At 68.3% G+C, this 16,454-nt stretch overlaps 2 protein-coding genes across 3 annotated transcripts in view; one reads left to right on the forward strand and one right to left on the reverse strand.

Moving 5' to 3' along the window:
- Positions 1-3,556, forward strand: part of SMG6 (SMG6 nonsense mediated mRNA decay factor) — a 112,477-nt gene extending 108,921 nt beyond the window's left edge. For both annotated transcript variants that reach the window (XM_086762981.1, XM_086762982.1), the window contains exon 19: positions 1,308-3,556. In XM_086762981.1, coding sequence (XP_086619107.1) covers positions 1,308-1,438 — 131 coding nt within the window. In that variant the 3' untranslated portion in view covers positions 1,439-3,556. The remainder of the gene's footprint in view (positions 1-1,307) is intronic.
- A 314-nt stretch (positions 3,557-3,870) lies between these two features.
- HIC1 (HIC ZBTB transcriptional repressor 1) lies at positions 3,871-8,479 on the reverse strand. The gene is made up of 2 exons (XM_086763305.1): positions 8,186-8,479; positions 3,871-7,482 (listed from the first exon to the last, which is right to left on the reverse strand). Exons 1-2 carry the CDS (start codon positions 8,235-8,237, stop codon positions 5,537-5,539), a joined length of 1,998 nt encoding a protein of 665 aa, XP_086619431.1. The 5' UTR covers positions 8,238-8,479; the 3' UTR covers positions 3,871-5,536.
- Between the last annotated feature and the right edge of the window lie 7,975 nt (positions 8,480-16,454).

A 16,454-nucleotide genomic window follows, 5' to 3' on the forward strand; every position in this document is an offset into this window, starting at 1 on the left:
CCTCCTGGCCAGGGCCCTTTTCCCTTCCCTGGTTGGCACCGGCCACGCGTGCTGGGACCAGACAGCCCCCGGGCTGTTGCCAGGCACTGGGGATGGGAATCGCATCAGCAGCTGCCCAAGAAATCAACCCGCATTTGTCAGTGCGAATTCTTAGCAGCTTAACTTGTCAGATTCACAGAGAAACCGTCACCAAATGTTTATGTGCAAATGATGCTGAATTTTGAAATCGTGTGGATTATGGGGAATGGGGCCTGACAAGCTGACAGCCTCTGGTTTGTAACAAGGAGGCGCGTCACCAGCGCGGAGCAGAGGATGTTTATTGTTACACATTTCTTAAAGTGTCCGCACAAAACCTCCCGATCCCGCTTTCGGCAGCCTTCAGACCCAGGCTTCGTCCCATCAAGCTCCCACTCCCCTTCCTCCTGGTGCGGGCCAGCCGGGGCACTCGCCCCACCATCCTCGGCCCCGACATCGTGACCGTAGCCCGCGTTCCTGGCCAGCCTCCCCTTCCCCTCGTCCTGCCGCTCCCTGCGCAGCCAATCTGGGCCCATGTTGGGCTCCCATAAACTCTGTTTTTTCCATTCCCGTCCTGGCTCGGAGGCACTGTGTTTCCTGTGCTCATAGGAACAGTACTCTGGTCACAGGACCCAGCTGCTTACACATACCCCATATGCTTCCCCTGCTTCGCACACACGTAAGCGTGGCTCCCACATCCCAGCCCGGCGCATTGCGTGCGGGGCAGCTCATCCATCTGGGGGCAAGATCCCTTCGGTTATTTCTCAGGCTTCAACTCTCTCTGGCTGGCTGAGCCCCAGCCAGAAACGCCTCGGTGTCAGTGGCGACTCCAAAAAGCTTCGTGAAAAAATAAGGGTTGGTTTTAGATCTTCTAATGAGATCACCAGAATAATAGCACCAGCTTCCTGCTGGAGCCAGGGTCGCGGGCCGTCTTCCTGGCCTGGGTCAGGCAGAGGGACCTCCTCTTCCCTGCTGCACCACCCCACGCGGGCAGCGGGCAACGCGGGGGCCCTGCCGCTGCTCGCCGGCCTCCCCGGCCCCGGGGCTGCGGGCAGAGCTCACGAATCGTCCCCCAGCCAGCGCAGGGCGGGGAGAAGGCAGCCTTCGAGGTGATGTGGTGTCTTCGGGCTGCGTCGGGAAGCCTGAGCGGGGAGCTGGGCGAGCCACGCCGTGCCTTGGGGCGCAGCACCCGGGGGGTCACGGCGTGGGGACGGCGGGGTGTGGGATGAGGGCACCAGGGCGGGGCGGAGCGCGGAGGCCTGAGCCTCACACCTCTCTGGCTCTCGTTGCAGACGATCCCATCCGTTTGCTCAGGGAAGTGGTTTTGCTGACGGACGACCGGAACCTGCGAGTCAAAGCGTTGACCCGCAACGTGCCGGTGCGGGACATCCCCACCTTCCTCAAGTGGGCCCAGGAGGGCTGAGGGGGCCGAGCGGGGCCCACGGCCCCTGAGCGAGTCACGCAGCCTGTTACAGTGGGAGACCGGCTTCAGCGGCAGCCCTGGCCACGCGCCGCCACCGCCTTCCAACCCACCACGAACAATAAACGCCACGTCTCCAACCCACCCCAGAATGGCCGTGCTGCAAAGGGCCCCCCCACACCTTGAGGGCAGACCAGCTGGGAAGGTCATTGCTGCGGATGGTTCACGCCGAGGCTGGCCCGTTGAGGGTCCCGCCGGCCTTCGGGCAGTGCCGGAGCGGAGCCGCGAGCCCCGCTGGCTAGGGAAGCTTTGGGTGAGCCCGTGCTGGATCGCCAGCGTTTTGCTTGGTTTGCTTGGTTGCAGAGAGCTCGAGTCACGAGTTGGTGGCTCTTCGGGTTTGTAGACTGCGTAGAGACGGGGGACGCGCCGGCGCGGACTTTGGGATTGCTTAGTCCAGCTCGTGCCCCTCGGAGAGGCCGTGGACTTCAGGGGCAGGTTCCCTCCCGCCCCAGCCTGTTCGTCCTGCGTGGCCCAGGCAGCCCACCCCACGCCCGCCCCACACCGGGGCTGCTGCTTGCAGAGCCGCTTGCCCTCTCCGCGGTGCGGGGTTTGCTTGTTGAGGTTCCTTTCGGATTTCAGTACAGGTTAGTTTCCAGGTGTGTGTCCTGCCTGCTTTGCTGGGGGGGAGGCTTTGAACACCCCCAGTCCCCCCCACAGCTGCTTTCTGTTCTGCTCCCCTGCCCACCCCAGCCGTTACCTGCCCCTTCCCTCCTCCACACCCCTTGGTCCCAACCCTGCTGTGTTTGGAGATGTTTTTCAACCTTAGACTCGGCGCAAGGCCGACAGAAACCCTCTGGAGTCCCGCGGGACCCCAGGACCGGCCGTCCCGCAGGTCCCGCGTATCCTCGCATCGCCACGGGCTCCTTTTGCCCGTGGGATTCGGCTTCTACCCGTGGCTGCGGGGCCGGGCAGAGCTGGAGAGAGCCAGGGTAGCCCCCAGACCCTTGCCGCTTGCCCAGCTGGGACGGTCCCCTCTTGAGTTGCCCCTTTGCCGTAGAGGGACCCCACTGCCTCGTCACTGCGTTGTCCCGCACCGGGAGCCAGTGCAGGGTCAGGGCGCTGCTGAGCCCCCTCCACACCACCTTGTCCCACCACCGAGTCCCCACTTCCCCGTCCCAGTTACACGCCAGATACAGAAGCTTAAGAGGGAGCATTAACCCGCGAACCGCAGCCCCCGGAGCTCCGTCAAGTCCCAGTCCCACGAGCAGAGGGTGGGAGTGACCCCGAGGCCGTCCCCGGTCCCCGCTGGGGCGCCGCGGCCGTGGGAGGGAAGCGACAAAGGTGGCGGAGGAAGCAGTAGGACGGAGCCCAGCGTTTTCCTTTCCTGCGTGGGTGGCTCGGACCCGGTGTCTGCGTCAGGAAGCCCAGCGTTACCCCTGGCTTCGCGGCAAGGGCCAGCGCCGGGGTCGGGTCGGAGCCTTGGCAGCGCCCGGCTGCCGTGGGGCTGCCCGGCACGGCGACGAAGACGAGCGGGTTTGTGCTCGCTGACCTGTGCCGTATGAGCGCCCTGGCTTGCGCTGCGGGGCAGAGCTCGTTCCACAGAGACTTTGGGGAGCACACGCGTGCCGCAGGGCGCACAGAGCCGTCGCTGCGGCTGAGCCCACCCGGCGCCGTGGCACACACAGCACTCACGCCCCGGTACGGTGCCCGGTACGCACAGCGCCGCGCTGGCTGTAAGCAACGCATGGACTTCACCTTCTCCACGCTGGGTGTGTTTAAATGTTTGGTTTGTTTTTTTTTTTTCCTAACGGAGCTGCCCCAGGGCTGCTTTGCAAGGCCCTTCCCGGGGTACCACCCCGCTCGGAGGGACCTGCGGCTCCGCCGGATGCCGACCCCAGGCTCGGCCGCGGGACGGAGGTCTTGCTGCCACCAGACCAGCTGGCACGAGGGCGAGCGGAGCAGGAGCTCATTTGGTTTGAGCGCCCCGAGCCTGGGGCCACTCGTGCCAGGCTGCCTCCCCGAGCCCCCGCAGAAAGCCCGCGTTTCGGAGGGGCGGCCGCGTTCGGGCTGTTTTGTTAACATGGTTTTAATAATTTTTAGTATTAAACACTTGTCTGTGCAGCGTGTCGTTTCCTTCGCCATTGGCGGGCGAGTTGCTGGCAAGGTTGGGGCAGAGGTGGGCGCGGGGGGCACCGGGGAGGGCCGGCAGCAGGGACGCGCTCGCGCTTGCAGGGACGACGGCGGCTCCATCCCAGCTGCGGCCGCTGCTCAAACCGAGGGGGCTCCGGGCAAACCAGACGCGCAGCAAAGCCCCTCACCTCCCTTCGCCGCAGCTCCGCACCCCAACCAGCACGGCCTGCACCCCCCGGCGTCACCTCAGCACCGACCCCGCGCCGGCCAGGCCCCCCTCCCCCAGAGAAGGACGCGAGGCCACGTGTGTTAATGTCACTTTATTGCTCGTTCGGTTTCGACTATAGATAAAAAAAAAAAAAAAAGGGCCAGGAGCCCGTGTACAAATCGGACGTGATACAGAGGGGGCCGGCGGCCTCGCTGGGCGCTGCCGGCTGTGCTTCGGGTGCCGCCGCTCGCCGGCCCTGGGGTGCCGGGGGTGGGGGGGGGGGTTACCCGAGGGGGCGAGGGGGGCACCGGCGGCCAGCTCGGGCTAAGGCACAGTGGCTGCGAGGCCGGGGACAGTGGCTGCGGGTGGCCGCCCCGGGACCCCGTGTGCAAAGGAGAGGAGGGGGCGCGGGAAGGGGAGAAGCTTCACATTAGCCCCAGGCAGAGGGGTCAGGGCACGGGCCGGGGGGGTCCAGGCCGGGGGGCGGGGGGGGCTTCACCCGCACCGAGCAGAAGGCAGGACAGAGGATGCGGTGGCGGCAAGGGGGGTGCCCCAACAGGGGGGGCTCGGCCCCAGGTCACCGCAGCCCAGCCTGGGGCAGCCCCCCCCGTCTCCTTTGGCTCTGTGTCCCCCCCCCCGGCCCCCTCCCGCAGCCCCTGCCCACCTCCCCATAGCTGACAAACCAGACCGCTTTGTCTTTGTCATGAACACCCCGGCCCAACCCGGCCACGCTGGGGACGGGCATCTTTGGCAACACAAAAAAAAATTTAAAAAAAAAATAATTGAGGCGAGTGGCTTCCCTGAGGGCGAAGCCACCGGGTCCCTGGGCCCCCCGGGGCCCCCCCCGCCCCCGGGCATCCCTGATGGCGAGGCGCCTGCTGGGGCAGGGCCCAGGGGCTCAGTCTGTGACAGGCCCTACCCCATCTCCCGAAAACGCTGGGTGCTGGCAGCCGAGCCACCGGGTTCGGGCCAGGAGGTCAGTGCTTGCTCTGGGGCGAAGAGCGTGGTGATTCCTCGGCCGCACCGGCACGGACCCGACCGCCATCCCGCCACCCTGCGCCCATTGCTCAGCCCCCACCGCCCCCCTCCGTCAGTCTGTCCCCGAGCTCCCGGCGAGGCCCCGGGGTGGAGGGATTCGGCCGGCACACGCAAACCCCCCCAAGCCCCCCAAGCCCAGCCCCAGCATGGCCACGCTCGTCGCTCCCGCTCGGGACGGCCGCCGGCAACTCGGGGACGTCGCTCCGGCCATGATGGATGAACTACTCACGGGCCCGCAGCGGTCGAGGCGGCACAGTCCGGGTCCCGTCGCGGCGGAGCCGTGCGTCGGCGGGTCCCATCGCGGGGCCGGGGTGACGCAGGCGGCCGCCGAGGGACGGCCCTGAGGTAAGGAGCGGGCTCATGTCCTCCAAAGCCTCGGGGCGCAGCTCGGCCTCGCAGCTTGTGCTTCGCTCCCGCCCCGGTGCCCGGAGGGGTCCGGCAGCCCCCCCCACCTCCACGGCGAGGAGGGGGCCGCGCTGCGAGGTCAGTCCCTGAATTGTTGGCTTCTCCCAGGCAAGCCGGGGCGCTCGTGGCGGGATGCATCATCCAGCCATCCCGGGGCAGCTCTCATGGGACCCTCCGCTACGAGCGAGTTCTCCGGGGCCGTCGACAGCACCGAGAGGTGGGGACGAGCACCCACCGCCCCCGCCAGCCTCGCCCCCAGCTTCACGCGGGGCAGCGAGGGGAGCCCGGCAAGCCCCCCCAGCCCCCCGGCCGGGCCGGCGCTAGGGGGGCGAGTAGCGCTCTATGGTCCGGGCGGCCTCGGCGTGGAGGTGCGGAGCTTGCGCCAGCACCTCGGCCGCTTTGTCCTGGCTCAGCCCCAGGTGCTCGGCCGTGAACTTGGCCAGCGGGTAGAGGCTCTCCATGGCCTTGGGGTCGCTGAGGAAGTGCGAGGTGTGGGAGAGCAGCTCGGCCGCCTTCTCCTGCTTGAGCCCCAGCTGGTCGGCGGTGAGGCGGGCCATGGCGTAGACGCTGTCGGGGAAGTCCAGCTTGGCTTTGCCGTCGGGGCCGGCCGCGTGCATCTTCATGTGGCTGATGAGGTTGCGCTGCTGGGCGAACTTCCCGCCGCACACCTGGCACTCGTAGGGCTTCTCGCCCGAGTGGATGCGCATGTGCTCGGTCAGGCGGTACTGGCGGGTGAAGCGCATCCCGCAAGCGTCGCAGGCGAAGGGCTTGAGGCCAAGGTGGCTGCGCATGTGGCGGGTCATGGTGCCGCGCTGCGTGAACTTCTTGCCGCAGATGGTGCAGGGGTAAGGGCGCGTCAACCAGTGCGTCTTCTCGTGCTGCCGCAGCGTGGCCGGGTCCTTGTAGGACTTGTCGCAGGAGGAGCAGCGGTAGGGCCGTAGGATGTCACCCAGCCCCGGGCCACCCTTGTCCAGGAAGGGCACGGCCTGCTCGGCCGCCGCTTTGTGATAGAGCTCCTCTTCGTTGTGGGCCTCCACGTGGGCGTTGAGCTGCTCGGAGCTGGGGAAGCCCTTCCCGCAGGGGATGCAGACGTACAGGTTGTCGCCCAGGCTCTCCGGCTCGTAGCCCAGGTGGTTGCAGTAGCGGTCCAGCGCGTCGCCGGGCGAGGGGCCCTCGCTGCTGCCCGTCTCCTCGCTCGTGCTGTTATCGGGCTCCAGGTCGTTGCTCTCCACGCTGGGGTAGCGGGGCTGCGGCGCCGCAGGCGGCGATTCAGCCTTTTCCTCCCGCTCCAGCTCCTTCTCCGCCTCCCCCTCGTCCAGGTAGGGGCCCAGGGGCTCGTGCTTCATCCAGCGGTACATCAGCTCGCGCCCGTCGGCGCGGGGCAGCGGGGGCTCGGCGCAGGGCGGCGTGCTGCGGAAGGGGTCGGGAGCATGGGGGTGGCCCCCCGGCTCGGCGCCCGGTGGCGAGTCTTTGTAGGCGGCGGCGTGGCCGGCCAAGAGGCCAGCGCTGACCGGGGGGCTGTCATGCCGCGGGGGTAGCGAGGGCTCGCGGGGCTCGCCGGGCAACAAGCGGTCAGTGGGCAGGAGCTGGGCAGAGGGGCCGGTGGGGCTTTTTTTGGAGAGGTCGAGGCCGCAGGGCGGCGAGCAGTGGCGCTCGGGCGGGCACAGCCCGTGGGGGTGCAGCGGGGTGCCCTGGGCGGCCGAGGCGTACAGCTCCCCGCACTGCGTGTTGAGCGGCGCCGCCGGCTCCACGGGCGGCAGGTCCACGGGCCGCGGCGTCCCCGAGTAGCAGGCCTGGATGACCGGCGTGGCGGCTCGTAGCCCCCGGCCCAGCTTGTAGGGCGCGTAGCCCCCGCGCAGGTGGCAGTACTTGCCGCTGCGTTTCAGCTTCTTCTTGCAAAGGGCCACCAAGCCGGGGATCTGGAGGTAGCTGGCGGCGGCCAGCACGGCGCCCAGGCTCTGCTCGCCGCCCGGCTCGCACTCGGCCAGGCGGCCGGTGTAGATGAAGTCGAGGATGAGGCGGAAGATGCCGGGGCTCACCATCTCGTGGTCCAGGTTGAGCAGGTTGTCGTGTACCACCAGCGACTTGAGGTAGGCGCTGCTGGCCGCCAGGATGTTCTTGTGCGCGCGGAAGAGCGCGTTCTGCACCACGATGATCACGTCGCACAGGAAGCCCTTGGTGCGCTGCGTGTTCAGCTGCAGCAGCAGCTGCCGCGAGTGGCTCGGCACCTCCATGGCGTCCAGCATCCCGCTCCTCGCCCGCCGCCCTGCAACGCAACGCAACGCAACGCCCCGTCAGCGGCGCAACCGGCCACCCGGCAGCTCGGCTCGCACGTCGAGGGGCTCAACCCGCGCGTGGAGGGGTGGGGTGTGGGTGGAGGGGTTGGGGAGGGGGGGCGGTGTCAGGGTTCAGCCCCCAGCCCCGCACGCTGCTGCATCCCGGCCGCTCTGCGCGGCCGCTTGGCCGGTGCCACCGCTTATATGGGGGGCTCGCTCCTCGGCGGGCCCGGGGGGTGGGAGGGGAGATGGTTGGGGGGGGGGGGGGGGAGGTGAACCCCCCCACCCCACCCCCCGGAGGGTTTTGGAGAAAGTGACATCACCCACCGCCGCCGCCAGCACCGCGCCCACCTGAACGAAAGCGGAGGGGGGTGGGAACCAGGCCGGTGCCCCCCACCCGTCCGCCCGCACCCCCGGGGCCGCCGCCCGCCGTTACCTGCGCAGCTCCGCTCCCCCGGCTCTTACGCTCCCCGCTCCCGGGAGGCGGCCACCCGTGCCCCCCCCCACCTCCGTGGGCACCCCCCCGTTTCCTCTGCCCCCCTCCCGCATGTAGCGGGACCCCCCTCCTTTGCCCTCCACCCAGGTGCGACTTCACTCCCGGGAGCTGCTTTTTTGGGTTGGTGCGCTTTTTTTTTTCCCCCACCCCTTATTTTTTAGGGGTGTCCCACTCCCCCCCCCCCTCGCCCCTTTTACCTGGGCGTCCGGTGGCCTCCGCCAACCAGCCGAGGTCTCGGTGAACTCTCATGGCTCAGCCCCGGGGGGGCCGCCGCCGGTTGCTATTCCCCTCCACCCTCCTCTTCCTCTGCTGCTGCTGTTCCTCCATACCCCGCGCTCCCGGCCGGTCCGACGGAACGGGAGGAGGAGGAGGAGGAGGAGGAGGAAGAGGAGGAGGTGGAAGAAGGCGGCAGCAGCAGCGGTTCCTCGGGGTTCCCGACGCCGCCAGCTCGGAGGTGAAACCCGGGCTGCGAACTCCCCCTGACCCCGGCCTGAACTCCGAGCAGCTCCGCGGGGCTGTTAAAGGGACGGCGGGAGCTTTTCCTCCTCCCATCCCCGGGCGGGGCACCGACAAGCCGGGCCCCCCCCACTCCCTCCCTCCCTTCTCCTCCCCCCCCCCCCTCCCCATCCCGGTCTCCTCCTCCCAGCCCGGTTGGGTTTTTTTTTTTTTCCCTCCTCCTCGCCCTGACCCGGCCGCCCCCTCGGGGGTCTCCATCCCCTGGACATCAACCTCTGCCCGGAGACATCGGGGGCGGGGGGGGCCGGGAGCCCCGAAGGGGCTCCCGGCTCCCCCCCGCCCCCGATGTCTCCGGGCCAAAACCGGTGCCCGCGCCGTCGGTACCGCTCGAAGGGCGCCATCTAGCGGCTCCCGCTGTGCTCCACACCCCCCCCCCCCCCCCCACCAACCCGGTTACCGGAGGCGGCAGGTGCGCGGTGGGACCCGACGGGGCGGGCGGTGCCGGGGAAGGAGAAAGCGAAGAAACCGGTTGCTGCCCCCCCCCCCCCGCCCCCTCCCTCGAGTGATGGGTGAGAGTACAGGTTGGGGGAAGGGGGGGTGGCACCCAGTGGGTGGGAGGGGTGGGGACTCCAATGGGTGCAGGTGATGTGGGGAAGGGGTATTTTTTTTTTTGGGGGGTGGGGGGCAGCAAGCTCTAATTTGGAGGGCAGAAAGAGGAGTAGGGGGGGCAGCCCTGGCACCCAGATGTGCGGCTACAGCATCTCAGGGTGGGCCGGGGGCTCGGGGTGATTTAGGATGAGGAAGAGGAGGGTATGGGAGGGGGGGGGGGGAAGCACCCGTTTCCCTTCACTTCATCCCTCCTGAAAAGGCTGCTGAGCCGGGGGTGCAGCCTAGGGTCCCCCCCTCTTGGCTCAGGGAGGTGGCGGGGGGGGGGAGGTGTCACCTCTCGCTTCACGCTTTCACTTCTCCTTTCTCACGGCCGCAGCCTCTTGCACAACCTCCCTGTACAGCAAAGCACCGTGAGGGGCGCCTGCAGGCTCACCACTCACCCTGGCTGGGGGGTCCCACTGGCACCCCCCGACCTGAGCAGGGCACCCCGAGTTGTCGGCCATCCCTCCCGGTTGGGCCCACCCCAGATTTCACCCCAAAACCCCAATGTGGGGTCCCAGGGGCTGGGATTCCCATCGGATCCAGCTCACGACGGGGACAAGGGTGATGAGGACCCTGCGGTGGGCAAGTCCCACGCACCGGCTCAGAAATCTCCCCCATTCCCCACTCCCCATCCTGGGCTCATGCCCACGGGGAAGCATCGGGATCCTGGGAGCGAGACGAGGGCGGCCCTCGTTACAGAGCCGTGGTTTAATCCCAACTCCCCGGGCACTAATTTCAACCCCCCTCTTCCTTTATTTTATTTTATTATTTTATTTTTTTTTTCCCCCTCTTCAATTAACGGCTGGAAGTGTTTCAGGTTCTGGCAGCGAGCTCTGGACGTCGCTGTGAGCGATGGCTCCCGCGGGCTCCGTCCCGGTAATTTATGGGGCTGCGTTGTATAAATCACGGCAGCGAGTGATTCCCAGACAGCTGCGTCCCCCCGGGGCCGGCCGGGACCCCGGGCTGCCCCAGCTACCTGCTGAGTGACGCCGAACCCTGGGGGCAGCCACCGAGGTGAGCTTGTGGGGGCGGGAAACGGAAAAAAAACTTCACCTTCTCCACCTTCTTTCACAGCTCCTCTCCCGTTCTCAGCCCCTCGTGGGAGCGGAGCAATGGGTCGGTGTCTGTAGGGCGTCGGGGTGGATGTGGGGGGGTCAGACCCACTAATACCACCCCAGTCTGCCTTGCCGTGCCTTCTGGAGGGACCCCAAGGGGAGCCCCCAGACCCAAAATGCCTGACCTGGCTTCTGTGGCCACATCCTGCACCCCAGAGAGCCCAAAACCTTCCCGGGACTGGTGCTGGTGGGACTGGGACGGCAGAGCCGGCGGCGGCGAAGGGGAAGCGCGCGGGAAAGGGGGCATTTTGGCCTCAACGTGCGGAGCAGATTGGAGCCAGCTCTGGTTAAGTCATTGGCTCTGTTGGGAGGTCTGAGCCGGAGCGTCTCCCGCCCGTGCCCCCTCCCCACGATCCATCAAAGTTGCAGCAAATTAGCCCAGATGCTGGGAGATTCGGTTCAAATCCAGCTGTGGTTTGGATCGCGTTCGCATGCCTGGCTTCATGTGGGACCTGGGCTTTTGGACAGGATACAGCCCCCCGGTCTCCGCAGGGCCCTGTTTCCCAGCGCAGCCTCTCCCCGAAGCCCACACACATGTCTTCCATTACGGAGCGTTGGCCAGCCGGGCCGCATCCGGCACCGCCAGGAGCCTGCAGCCCCCGCTGGCAGCTCGCACTTCATTTTCCCGGCGGTGCCGGGGTACGGCAGCCCCCCCCCCCCACCCCGTGCCCCACCGCCGCAGCCCCTGCGCTTGCAGGGGGACGCACGTCCTCTCCGCCTGTTCTGGGCTGAGGTCGGGAAACTCATGACAGCGCTGAGCTGCTCCAAACTGAGGGTGAATGGGTGCTGCCCACCTCCTTCCCAGCTCCTGGGGTTAGGCAGGGCTGTGCTAGGCTCAGCCTGGGCTGAGTCCTGGGTGCTGTGAAGCCAGGTTGGGGGCAGCCACGGGACCCTGCTGGGTGTCCCCAATGTGATGGGACCCCTGCAGGGTGGTGGGAAGGAGAGGGCCCCCCCCGCCCCCCCGGCATGACACAGCCCCCACCAGCCCATGGCTGCTGCACTGGCTGTGCGGCAACACTGGAGTGGGCGAGGGGACCCCTTCCTTCGGGGGGTGATACTGGGGTGGGCGAGGGGACCCCTTCCTTTGGGGGGGGGTGAAGCTAGGGTGAGTGGGAGGCCCTTCCTTAGGGGGTGGTGCTTGATGGGGCAGTGGGACCCCTTCCTCGGGGGGTGATGTTGGGACGGGTGAGGAAACCTTCTCTGTGGACACTTGATAGGGTGAGGGGACCCTTTCCTCGCGGGGTGATGCTGGGTGGGCTAGGGGACCCCCTCCCTAGAGAGGTGGTGCTTGGGAGGCTGAGGGCCCCATCCCTGCGGGGTGATGCTCGGATGGATGAGGTGGAGAGGAGCCCGGTCTGCGCCCGTTGCCCCCACTCCTGGCACTGGGTGCCCCTGAGGCCCCATCCTCTCTGCACCCTCCTTCCAGGTACGTACACACATTGACGAGGTCCCGTGAGCCTTCTCCTCTCCAGGCTGAGCAGCCCCAGCTCACGCAGTCTCTTCTCACAGGAGAGGTGCTCCAGCCCTCTGATCTTCACTGGACTCTCTCCAGTACGTTCATAGAATCACAGAATGGCCTGGGTTGGAAGGGATCGTTAAAGCCCACCCAGTCCAACCCCCCTGCAAGGAGCAGGGACATCTCCAACCAGATCAGGTTGCTCAGAGCCCCATCCAACCTGGCCTGGAATGTTTCCAGGGATGGGGCATCCGCCACCTCTCTGGGCAACCTGACCCAGTGTGCCACCACCCTCAGTGGTCTCACGTCTCTTATGGACCCAGCACCCCAGCGCTGAGCAGAGGGGCAGAGTCCCCTCCCTCGCCCTGCTGGCAGCTCTCCTCCCAGCCCAGCCCAGGACACCGCTCCTCTCCTTCGCCCCAGGGTCACCTTGCTGGCTCGTGGTCAACTCCACGTCCACCAGGACCCCAGAGCCTTTTTGACGGAGCTGCTGTCTGGCCAAAAGACTCTCAGAACATCCCAGTGACCGGGGCTATTCCTCCCCAGGGCCCAGGCTTTGCACTTCCCCTTGCTGAATTTTGTGAGGATCCTGTCAGCTGGTGATGTCTGGGGAGAGAAGGGCACCCATCCCTGCAAGGTGATGTTTCATGGGGCAATGGGACCCCTGACTGGTGGGGTGATGCCTGGTGGGACCCCCTTCCTTGCAGGGTGACACTCAGGCAGGTGAATGACTCCTCCCCGTGGAGTGATGCTTGGTGGGACGATGGGAGCCCTTCCTTTGTGGGTGACGCTTCACGGGGCTGTGGGACCCCTTCTTTGCGGGGTGATGCTCAGTCAAATTAAGGGCACCCATCCCTGCAAGGTGATGTTTCACGGGTCGATGGGACTCCTTCCTTGTGCGGTGATGCTTGGTGTGGTGTTGGGACCCTCTTCCCTTTCAGGATGATGATTGATGGGGCAGTGAGACCCCTTCCTTGTGGGGTGATGCTGTCGATTGAGGGCACCCACCCCTGCAAGACCATGTTTCATGGGGCAGTGGGACCCCTTTCCTGTGGGGTGATGCCTGATAGGACCCCTTCCCTGTAGGGTGACGCTCAGGGAGGTGGGGAGCCCACCCCCCATGGGGCAACGGGACCCTTGCCCTTATGGGTGATGCTCCGTGGACCCCTTCCTCGTGGGACAACGCTCGAATTGGGCGAGAAAAAACTTCCAGTGGGGTGATACTTGGAGGGAGAGATGTGATGAGACACCCCCCCCCCCCTTTTCTGGTGGGGTGATGCTTGGTGGGGCGACGGGACCCCCGCCTCCTACTGCGGGGACACGGCTGCAGCCACTCGTGGGAAGCCCACGAGATGGCAGCAACGGGCCACGTGCGGGGATGCGACACCCCCCCCACACACATATCCCCCCCGCCCCCCACCAGCCCCCTCGGGGGCCGCTTCCCCCCCGTCCATCGCCCCGGTCCCTCGACGCGCACCGGTGCGCGTCGAGGCACCGGGGCGATGGACGGGGGGGGGAAGCGGCCCCCCCCCGGGGGGGGGTGGCGGCGACGAAGCTGCGCAGCCGGTCGCGGGTGGGCCGGCCCCGGTTGCTGACTAATCCCGGGGCTGAGTCACGGTTGCGGCGGGGAGCGCTGCGGCAGCGAAAAGTGCCCCCCCCCCCCCCCCCCCCATCATCCCTCCACCGGCCGCCTTCTCCTGAACCGGAGAGCCCCGACGGGGCGGGAGTGGGAAATAAGGGCGGGGGGACACTCACCCCCCCACTCCAATATCCCCGGGATGTAGGGGGGTTAAGGAGTTTTGGGGGGGGGGGTCTAGGGGAGGTGGTAGCTGATGGAGGATGATGCCGGGGGGGGGGTGGGGGGGCTCATTCCCAGGGAGTGTAAGTGAGGAATTAGGAGGGGGGGGTGTTGTGGCCTTTCCCCCCTCAGCCCCCCCAGCACCGTGCGGCCTTGCAGCAGCGGCGGATGCTGGCGGGCGAGGATGCTGCTGTCAATGACAACGCCGCTGTTGCCATGGCAACCGGTATGATGCTTCTCCAGAGCAGAGTGAGGTCAGAAGGCTCCAGCAGGAATTGGGGGGGGGGGGGGGAAGGACGCATAAGAGGGGGACAGAATCCCCCTCCCACGCCCCCCACTTCCACTCTGGACACGGCTGTAGGACCATCTTTGGGGGGGGGGGGGGGGGGGGCTGGCACTTGGGATGGGGAGAGCACAATTAATTCAGCCCCAAAGCTACAACCTGACTCCGGGGCACCCATGGCTTTGGGGGGGCACCCAGCCCCGGTGGGGTCGTGGGCCAGGCCCTGCGGCAAGGCCAGAGGGGTCAGGGCAGCACGGTGCTGCAATGGGATGCCCCCCCCCCCGCCCCCCCAATCCTTTAAACTCGTTCCCCCCCACCACTTTGTGCTGTCCCGTCCTCTTGCAGGGCACTGGGCCAACACCCACGGGTGCTCGCGGCACCAGAGGGAATTGGGGGGGGGGTTCACGGGGGAGGCAGGCGGGAGGTGCTGCCCAGGGCATTGCTGTGGGTAGAGGGGTGCAATGGGCACCCCCAGGCTGGTACCCACGCGTGGGGCACTCTCATGGCCCTGTGCAACCCCTTCACAAAACGCCGGGGGGGGGGCGCTCAGGCAGCCCCACATCCCCAGCCCCACGGTGATGCTGCGAGCCTACGCACCGGGCCCAGCGGGGTGGTCGGGGGTGGGTGTGGGGGGGGCCTGGGTCTCTATGGATGTCCCGGGCAGACACCGGGGGGCGGGGCTGGGGCAGCGGGTGCCCCACGCCGCAGCCCTGGGGGTCACGGGCCCCTCCGTCCGCATCTCGGCGAGTGCGGGCAGGGGGCGGGTGGAGGAGGGATGCGGAGTGCTGGGTGCCGCTCCTCTGCCCACCTCGAGGGACCGGCAGGGGGGATCCGGGGGGGGGTGGTCCAGGGTCCCGGTGCAGCCCGGACCCCCTACCCGACTCCGGGCCGCTCTCCTCTCCCCCCCGCGCCGATATAAATAGTAGCGTCTTCCCGTTCCCTAAATTTCCTCGCTGACGTAGCGCTCACGTCATTGTGTAGGTTGATGCTTTTCTATGAATGAGCCGAGATCCCCGTTACTACGAACCCGATCCTATAAAAGCCCCGCGCTCTGCGGACGGCGCAGCATCGCCACCGGCTCCGGTCCTCCCGTCGGGAGCGGCGGGGCCCCAGGCCCGGGCAGCGAGGCAGCGGGGCCCGCGGGAGGTAAGGTACCGGTGGGGTCGGCCCCCCAGGTAAGCGGGGACCGGGGCGGGAGGGGGCAGCGGAGCCCCGCGGTACCGGTCGCTGCACCTGCTGGTCCCGGAAATGGAGGAGGGGGCACGGACCGGGGGATGGAAGGTTGGGGGGGGGGGGCGCTCTGCGGCGGGCGGGGGCGGCGCGGTGCCGGCTGGCGCAGCCCCACGTGCGGGACCGGTTGGCGGGGGGCGGTGGGACCGGTTGGCGGGGGCGGTGCGCGGGGGCGGGCGCTGTGCGCGGAGCCGCCCCGGGGGCGGGGGGGGGGCCCAGCCGCCCGCACCTTGCGGGAGTTTGGCGGGGCGGGGAGAGGCGGGGACGCGCATCTATGTGCCCCCTCCCACTGCCCCCCCCCCCCCCCCCCCCCCCCCCCACGCTGCGGGTGGCACCGGCGCCCGCTCCGAGCCTCCCCCGACGGGATCCCCCCCCCAGCCTCATCCCGCGGTGCCACCACTCCCCGCGAGCTTGCCAGCCCCGCAGCCCGGTGTGCGTGTGCGTGGCGGGGGCGGAGGGGGGTGGGGGGGGGGGGTCCGGGGCCGTCGGAAGAGCGCGGAGCCCCTCGGGTCGAGAAGAAGTCCGAGTCAGCGCGTCGGCACCTTGGCTCTAGACTGCTTACTGCTGCGTAGGGACAGGACAGTAACAGTCTACAGTCATGGCTACTGAAGCATGACCCACCGCCGCCCCCGGCCCCGGCCCCGCCGCCGCCGCCGCCACCGGTACCGGCACCGCACCGGCCCCGCCGCAGCGCCGGGGAGGGGCGGGGGGGCGGGAGGGGGGGGGAGCTGTCCGTGGTGCTGAGCCGTCGGGGAGCGCTCCCCGTCGGGGGCGGGGTGATGAGGAGGGGGCTCGGTACCCACCTGACACCCCCCCCCCTCTCTCTTCACCCCCCTCCAACGCAGACATCGACACCCTCCCCCCCGCCCCCCACGGCGGACGCCCCCTCCCGCTGCACCGCAGGTTGGGGGCGGGGGGGGTGTGTGTGGTCCCCCCCAGCTCCGCGTGGGAGGGCGGGGAGCGGGGTGGGAGGATGCTACCGGAGCCCTCCCCCCACCCCCGTTTCCCCCCCCTCCTACCCCCCCGCCGCGGGTGGGGGGATCGGGCGCGCTCGCTGCGGTGGCGGGGCCGCCTCCTCGCCGTCGCCAAGGCACCGGCTGCCCCCTCTGCGTCCCTGTCCGTCCCGTCCCGTGTGCCCCCCACCCCGGACGCCGCCCGGGCGACCGTGGCTTTAGATTGTTACTGTGGCGCTGGGGGGGTAACAGTCTACAGCCATGGTCGCCGGGCCCGGCGCACTCGCACCGCGGGCGGCACCGACTCCCTCCCCCCCGCCCCCACACACACACCCCCTACGAACACACTCCCCGCGGGTACCGGAGGCGGCGGGCGGGGGTCCCGTCGGGGCTGTCCCGCCTCCCGCGGCAGTAGGAGCTCACATGCAGGGCGCAGCTCGCCGCACATCAACTCTTACTGTTCGGGGGGGCGGGCACCGAGCGGCTCCTCCTCGGGCAGCGGCGGGGATTCCTCCCCCCCATCA

This window comes from Chlamydotis macqueenii, chromosome 19 (assembly GCF_036417535.1).
Source record: "Chlamydotis macqueenii isolate bChlMac1 chromosome 19, bChlMac1.mat, whole genome shotgun sequence".
NCBI lineage: Eukaryota > Metazoa > Chordata > Aves > Otidiformes > Otididae > Chlamydotis > Chlamydotis macqueenii.

Coding starts and splice junctions, on each gene's coding strand:
- HIC1 (XM_086763305.1), bottom strand. CDS start 8,237: ATGAGAGTTCACCGAGACCTCGGCTGGTTGGCGGAGGCCACCGGACGC. Junction 7,483..8,185: donor GGAGGCCACCGGACGCCCAG/GTAAAAGGGGCG, acceptor GTTGCGTTGCAG/GGCGGCGGGCGAGGAGCGGG.